The sequence below is a fragment of the Lycium ferocissimum genome, chromosome 2 (genome assembly GCF_029784015.1).
Source record: "Lycium ferocissimum isolate CSIRO_LF1 chromosome 2, AGI_CSIRO_Lferr_CH_V1, whole genome shotgun sequence".
Classification (NCBI taxonomy): Eukaryota; Viridiplantae; Streptophyta; class Magnoliopsida; order Solanales; family Solanaceae; genus Lycium; species Lycium ferocissimum.
In genome coordinates, this window is record NC_081343.1 from 58,320,535 (window position 1) to 58,328,867 (window position 8,333).

The window sequence follows — 8,333 nt, forward strand, 5'->3', positions numbered from 1 at the left end:
ATGAAAACTTGATACGATATTAAGGGAAATTCAACATTCATTTATAAATATCAAAATTTGCAGTTCCACTTTGGACTTAGAAGAAATTCGACACTCTTAGGGCTCGATTTGGTTAGAAAACAAGTTAATCCATGTAGTAGTAGTGTATACTCCCCGATGAAAAACAATAGTAGTAAGGAAAAGCAATTGTTATAGTTATGGTCCATATATAGTAGTGTTCATGAGCTTGTAATAACAAATTATATCGCTAATTAATTGTTGACTTTTACTCTCATAGACACATCGAATTCAAAACATGATTAGCACGATTGTATTAAAAAAAAAAGGTGAAAGTACTAGTGTATTCTAACTTGAACGGTAAACTTGGATATTAAGGGAAATCAACATTCATTTATAAATATCAAAATTTGCAGTTCCACTTTACTAATTAATTAACTCTTAGGGCTCGTTTGGTTAGAAAACAAGTTATCCGGAGATAACTAATCCCGCGATTAGTTATCCTGGGATTGTCATTCCACCCTCCATGTGGGATAGAAAAACACTATAATCCAGGGAATTTTTATCCTAGATAAACTATTTTGCTTATCCATCATACCAAACGAGCCCTTAGGATTAGCAGGTTGGAATTACAATTGAGCAGGCGCAGTATATATAGTAACAGAGGATCCAAACGATGGAAAGAGATCATTTAGTAAACTTAAATTTCAAACATTGACTGTTTGTGGTTATAGATGGTCGTTTGTAATTTATTTATGAAAAAGGATAATTAAATATTATTAAAAAAACACTATAATATCAGATCTTCTTGTAATTCTGATTTTTTATCTTCTTTTTTTAGTAAATATAAATACTGTCATTTAAGTAGTCGGAAGTTAACTTTTTTGTAACTTTTTTCTCATTCTTCTTTTCTCAATATGCAGCTACCTTTCGGGATTTATTTATGGATGAAGAGCATCAAAGGCTGCAATAAGAAATTAAACTAGTTGCCCTTGTGTATTCATAAAAAGAGAAAAAAAAAATGATACTTGAACTGGAGACTGACAAAAAAAATTAGATGAGCAGGAAAGAGAAAATGTCAACTTGTGTGTGCATTATTGGTTACTGGTTAGACATGAAGATCAAATGGGTAGTACAGTATCAAAAATAAATGTTATTATTTCAGTATCAAATGGAGTACTTTTTCTTTAAAAAAAATCCCCATATTTGGAGGTTGAGGGGTAGAGGTTGTCATTTACTGCTTCAATTCGTGCAGATTTTACACTTTTTCTAGCTAGTAGGACTGTAGGAGTACCGCTTGATTTATCAGTAAAAGAGAAGACTTTTAATGCATTCGATTTAATTCATTTGATAATTGATATACACCCAGACACACCTGCCGACTTATACGTAGTAATTAATGTGTACATATTTATATATAGTACTATCACATAAAATTGAATTTGAAAACCTAATTATTAGTTTTTTTTATCATATTATAATTTAAGCTGTATGTGCGGATGCTTTTCCTAGTTATGGTTCATAATTTTGTTTCATTTTACGGAATGTTAATGGATTAGTAATCTTCCAAACTGCACCCCAACTCATACTTTTTTCCCCTTAAAATACGAACACATTTACCAAATATCTTTAATTTCTAAATACCAAACTTATAGTAATAATAACTTAAAACTAATTAACTAGGTATTACGGAATATGGAAATAAAATTTCAAAATGATGTAGTATTTTTTTTTTTTGCTAAGGTCAAGTAGATGTCAGATATAGTTGTCTTCCTACCATTTAACTACAAAATATTTATGGCTAGGTACGGAAATAGTAAATATTTTCTGCTGAATACACAATCAATATACGACCAGTCGGTAGATAAACTCATTCAAACCGACCTCTCCCAAATTCATCTTTATAAACAAACAAGAACTTCTCAACACACCACAATTTCCTCACACAACCCAAAAAGAATATAGCAACTCTGAAGAAAGGAAAAAAAAATGGAGGTAATGGACATTCTATTACTTGGCTTAGCTTTTCTCTTTTTTTGTGTATGGTGGAAATATTGGTCAGTCACTGGAGGTGGCAAAAAAAATCTGCCACCAGGGCCACCTGGTTGGCCATTAGTAGGAAATCTTTTCCAGGTTGTTCTCCAACGTCGTCCGTTTATTTATGTAGTACGTGATTTACGTAAAAAATACGGCCCTATTTTCACCATGCAAATGGGGCAACGTACCCTTGTTATAATCACTAGCTCCGAACTCATCCATGAAGCCCTAGTCCAAAATGGCCCGCTTTTCGCGAGTCGACCTCCAGATTCACCGATCCGTCTTATATTTTCCGTTGGAAAGTGCGCCATTAACTCGGCCGAGTATGGCCCGTTATGGCGCGCTTTGCGACGTAATTTTGTGACGGAGTTGATAAATCCAACGAGAATTAAACAGTGTAGTTGGATAAGAAAATGGGCTATGGAATACCACATGAAAAGGCTAGAAAATGAAGTATCTCAACAGGGTTTTGTTGAGGTGATGGCTAATTGTAGGCTTACTATATGTAGCATTCTCATTTGCCTTTGTTTTGGAGCTAAAATTTCTGAAGAGAGAATCAAGAAGATTGAGATCATACTCAAAGATGTTATGCTTATTACTGCTCCTCAGCTTCCTGACTTCTTGCCGGTGCTCACACCGTTGTTTCGCCGCCAAGTGAAACAGGCAAAGAAGCTGAGGCAGACTCAACTTGACTATCTAGTTCCTTTGGTAAGTTTTCTGTTCGGGAGAGCTTTCAAAATCACCTTATTTTGAAAAATGTTTTTTTTGTCTGAAGTACTTTTCGAAATAGAAGGACAGCTGTTTTGTCTTTAGTTAATTACTTTGAGCGTCACTTTCGCCAATATTTGAAAAGCAATATGTGTGTGGCCAACTTTTCAAAAAATACTGATTTTTAAGGAGAAATTATTTTTTTCAACTTCTGAAAAATACACTTATTTTTTCCCTAAAAAGATTAGCCAAATATTACTTTAACTTTCTAAAATAAGCGCTTCTAAAAAAATTGGCTTCCTGCAAGCTTGGCCAAACAGACTATAAGTCATTAGAGAGATCTTATTTTTAATTACTTAATATACACATCCGTAACGTGTGTATGTTTTACGGGCCAAACGTGTGGAAATATTTTTTGTTTTGTGGACGACAATGAGACTTGAACCAAGGATATCTCACCTTCTTTGACAACATATTGAAATTTGTTTCCATATTATCTAAAAGCTTAAGTTGTTATAGAAATCGCACTTTTAATTATTAATTACATCACGTCTCAACAGGTAAGAGACAGGAAGGCATTTGTGAACAGCAATGGAGACCCTAAAAGCAGCCATTCAGAAATGGTGAGTCCAATTGGTGCAGCCTATGTTGATTCATTATTTAGTCTTGAACCACCTGGCAGGAAACTAGGAGAAGCAGAAATTGTCACACTTGTTTCAGAAACAATAGGTGCAGGAACTGATACAAGTGCCACTGCACTAGAATGGGCTTTGCTTCACCTAGTGACAGATCAAGAAATCCAAGAAAAGCTCTACAAGGAAATAGTTGATTGTGTTGGTAAAAATGGTTCCATTTCAGAAAGTGACGTTGAGAAAATGCCTTATCTTGGAGCCATTGTGAAGGAGACTTTTAGGAGGCACCCACCTAGCCATTTTGTGTTGTCACATTCTGTAACAAATGATACTCAATTAGGAGGGTACAATATCCCTTCTGATGCCTATGTTGAATTTTACACTGCATGGTTAACTGAGGATCCTAGCCTATGGAAAGATCCGGGCGAGTTTCGGCCGGAAAGGTTTTTGACTGGGGACGGAGTTGATGTGGACATTACTGGAATGAAGGGCGTGAAGATGATGCCATTCGGGGCGGGTCGTCGAATCTGCCCCGCTTGGTCATTGGGTACGTTGCACATCAACTTGATGCTTGCTAAGATGGTCCATAGATTCAAGTGGATACCCATACCCGACAACCCACCCGACCCGACAGAGACCTTTGCTTTTACTGTAGTGATGAAAAATCCCCTTAAAGCAATTATTTTGCCAAGGATCTAAATTTACGGCAATTAATTATATCGTGTTTGGTTAATTTCCAGATGTGTGTTCATGTGGCGTGCGATGTATTAGGTCTCAGGTTGCCTCTTTTTTATGTACGTTATACGAATTATGGATAAATGTTTTTTTTTTCATTCTGTTTTTTTTTTAATGTAAAGCCTCTCTAGATCCTAGAATTTATGGTTGTGGGGCCTATTTTGTCCAGAATATTAGATTATGTATTAATGAAAATTTTATCTATATAGTACTAACAATCTATGCCCGTGCGATGTATCGAGCCTAACATGATTAATATAGTTATTTACTTTAGTTAGTATTTATGGTTTGTATATTTTCAAAAGATACTGCGATTATAAGCAGTGAATCTCCCATATTTTTTTCTTTTCCTCTTATTTTTTCCCTTAATTTCTCAATTGTTGTTAAAATTGTCTTATTTTGGTTATGTCCGCATCTTTTTATATTTAGTAAGTTGACAATTCAAATATCCTACATATCAAGTTTATAATCACAAGATTCAAAGGATATTTAATTATATTATACACATTTTTAATTTAGAACCACAAGATTCAAAAGTCTATCTTTATTTCTTAAACTCCGCGTCTAGTCAAACACAACACTTAAATTGAGAAAGAGGGAGTATATGTCAAATGAAGGAAATGAAAGGACAATTGAGACACTATGGAACCGTGGAGACTTAAAAAGTAAACACACAAAAGGTAATATTAATGTTAAACTTCTGAAATGTACACATGTTAGTCCCTGCTTAGAGTATAATTCAGTTGCTTTTTGTTCAACTTATTGTTCTTTGTGTTCGTCCACCTTGGGTGTTTGTTGTTAAATAAAAAAAAACTATCTTATTTTTGTTATATCCGCCTCTTTTTCTATTGTTATCTCCGCCTCTTTTTATACTTAATAAGTTGACAATTCAAATATCCCACATGTCAAGTTTACAATCATAAGATTCAAAGGATATTTGATTATATTATACACATTTTTAATTTAAAACCACAAGATTCGAAAGTCTATCTTTATTTCTTAAACTCCGTGTCTAGTCAAATGTAGACACTTAGATTGAGATAGAGGGAGTATATGCCGAATGAAGGAAATGAAAGGACAATTGAGATACTGCGGACCCGTGGGGACTTAAAAAGTAAACACACAAGAGGTAGAATTAATGTTCAACTTTTGAACTTCAATTTTTATTCTCCGACACATATTTATTTTATCCGTGCACTTTTACTTGTTTTATCTCACGTGGATAGAGCACTTCAATTTTAATTCTCCGACACATATTTATTTCCTCCGTGCATTTTTTTTACTTGTTCACTGTTGACTTTTCACGTTTTTGCTGAATATTTATTCTCTTCTCGTTCAATTTTAATTCTCCTAACACAAATTTATTTTCTCCCTGCACTTTTACTTCTTCACTTTTGACTTTTCACTTTCTTTAAGAATTAATAAATCCCACGTCGACAGATGTCATAGCATTGAATATTTATTCTCTTCTCATGTATACACGTATGCACTTCAATTTTAATTCTTCGACACATATTTATTTCCTCCGTGTACTTTTACTTGTTCACTTTTGACTTTTCACGTTCTTCTTTGAATATTTATTCTCTTCTCATGTATGCACGTATGCACTTCAATTTTAATTCTTCGACACATATTTATTTTCTCTATGCAATTTACTTATTCACTTTTGACTTTCACGTTCTTTAAGAATTAATAAATGAAGTATCCTCTCCGTCCCATATTACTTGGCCATATTACTTGACTTTTCACGTTCTTTAAGAATTAATAAATGAAGTACTCCCTCCGTCCTATATTACTTGGTAGAAGTTATATAACTTTTGGTACAAGCATTCATTGCGTGTATAATTTATGAAACTTTTGGTACAAGCAGTCAATGCTGTGTTAGTCCCTCTTTCACACTTATATATAAATTATATAATAGAAATATATGTTTATTTGGTATCATCGAAGCTGTATAGTGGAGAAACATTTTAGTTAAACTCATCTTTCTTTATATGTTCTTTTTTTAGTACACATCTTTCTTTATATGTATCAACAAAATAACTTCTTATTCTTATATTTTTGCTCAACTTTTATAGTACTATCTATTAAGCTTTAAACATGCCAAGAGAACTGCTAATTTATCTTATCTCTTTTATTCCACATGTATGAGCATTTAACTCACTGTCAAATCAAAGTTCTTACACGATCACTCTATAGGTAAGTCTCCATAAAAAATAGGATTTGTAATCTTGAAAATAAGACTTCATAAAAAATAGAATTTGTAATCTTGAAAATAAGGCAACGTACTACATAATATGTAAGAGTGACAGTATAACTTAAGCTCATGTATAATTTATTTTACATTATTTTATTAAGTTACTTACTACAACATGTAACTATTTACATAAATTTGATATAGCAACATAAAAAATGAAGTGATAAACTGTTATAACAAGTTCATAATATGGGAAAAATTTAATTAATAAATACTAATAGTATAGAAAGAAACTGTCATTATCAGAATATTAATTCGTTTTAGTATTGCAGTGTACTACACCAATATCAACTTACTTTCTCCAATAAACGGCTCAGTCGATGACCAAAGAAACGTGACAGGTAACCTGATTTGGGAGACAACCCGTCAACGCTAATGACTTCCAGTAATGTATATAGTGTTCCACAACAATTTAGGGAAGGCACCTGTTTTTCATTTCTTTTTCCTTTTTGGTTATCACGAGTTGTCCGATCCATAGCTCTTTGACTTGAGATAGGGCAATGAATGATATTAATACGGAAAACTTTAATAAAGCCTTCAACCTTTTCAACAAACTTCATTGAAGAAGCTTTGTGGTTTTGTACTTGGTTTGGTCTAATCAATAAAGATAAAGAAATAAGGTCACGAGTTATGACACGCTCAATATTGGGTTGGTCTTTCCTATTGCTTAGCAAATCTTTGCGAAGTTACTTGAATAAGAAAATTAAGATTGTGACTAAATTGGATCCGTGATTCTTTTGTTGAAATTTGATATGGTTCGATTCAGTGGCAGAGAGACATTTTTTTTAAAGATTGTCAACAAAATTAACTGATGAACATGTGACTTAGCTAGAAAGTTTTTATGTATAGTGTTTGCCGTATCTCTAGTTCCTAGCTTGTCGTGACATGAAAAGTTCATATAATGATCACCTCTTACCAAGGCATCATTAAGAAAGACCGAATCAAATATTACCAAATGAACTAATTTGTCAACCTCGTTTGACTATTAATACTAAGATTGCGACCAATAGGAGAGGGGTCATTAATCCTTTTGTTGAAGTTTGATATGCATGGTTCTGTTCAGTGCCTATAAATCTTCCATAAAGATTGTCATCCGACACCAACATCGTCAAAAAATTTAATTGATGAATATAAAAACTATATACAATGTTTGTCGTATCTCTAATGTTCATATACTGATCACGCATTATTAACAAAGAGCAAAGCAAATATTACTTTCTTTTTACTTCTCAGTTACCATTAAGGGATTGGGTGCGGTGAAATAATTAGAATTTTTAAAACTAGAGGTCGTGAGTTCGAAACGTAAAAATGAAAACATTCTTTACAATGGATATCTCTATTCTTAAGCTAGTGGTTGAGAAGAAATAAGCGGTACAAAAAGGCAGAGTAGAGTAAATGAATTGTTTGGTAGTTGGTGCCGAGTGGTTGGTTGTGAGTTCTGACTTCTTTTATTATGGGTGGAGCCACCTCCTTAGCATGAGATATTGATACTATGGCCTGGTATTATATAGTAAAACAATCCATTCCACACCAAAAAAAAAAAAAAAAAAAAAAATCTACTTTGAGCGAACGTGCTAAGAGAGAATTGAATTTGGTTAGATAATGTGTGGTTGGTAAATAAGGATCGATTTTTTAGCAAGATAGATACAGTGTTTTGAAAGGCGTAAAGCGAGGCGTTTTATGTATGCCTCAATGACGCATAAGCCCCGAAGCATGGGGTGTAAGCCTCATAGGTATTTAATTTTTAGTATTTTATAAAATAATATAATTACAATACATATTCTTAAATAGGTAAATTTGCATAAAAATTTGAAGAAAACTATAAATAAGTGAAAAATATATATAGAAGTGCTCCATCCCCACAATAAACTAATCAAAACAATTTCTTTGTATCTACTTTACAAGCAACGAAATATTTGTTATTTTTTTTGAGATAGTAGAAGAAAAGATAAAGAATTCAGAAAGAT

At 33.0% G+C, this 8,333-nt stretch overlaps 1 protein-coding gene across 1 annotated transcript; it reads left to right on the forward strand.

The window, feature by feature from the left end:
- The first annotated feature begins 1,896 nt into the window (after positions 1-1,896).
- Positions 1,897-4,327, forward strand: LOC132046316 (cytochrome P450 77A1). Its single transcript, XM_059436907.1, has 2 exons — positions 1,897-2,742; positions 3,303-4,327. The coding sequence occupies exons 1-2, from the start codon at positions 1,987-1,989 to the stop codon at positions 4,071-4,073; spliced, it is 1,527 nt and encodes a 508-aa protein (XP_059292890.1). The 5' UTR covers positions 1,897-1,986; the 3' UTR covers positions 4,074-4,327.
- Positions 4,328-8,333: the final 4,006 nt, after the last annotated feature.

What these genes read in the sequence shown, in the direction of transcription:
- LOC132046316 (XM_059436907.1), top strand. Translation starts at nt 1,987, where the DNA reads ATGGAGGTAATGGACATTCTATTACTTGGCTTAGCTTTTCTCTTTTTT. An exon ending in TTGACTATCTAGTTCCTTTG is followed by an intron (nt 2,743 to 3,302) that starts GTAAGTTTTCTG and finishes ACGTCTCAACAG; the next exon opens with GTAAGAGACAGGAAGGCATT.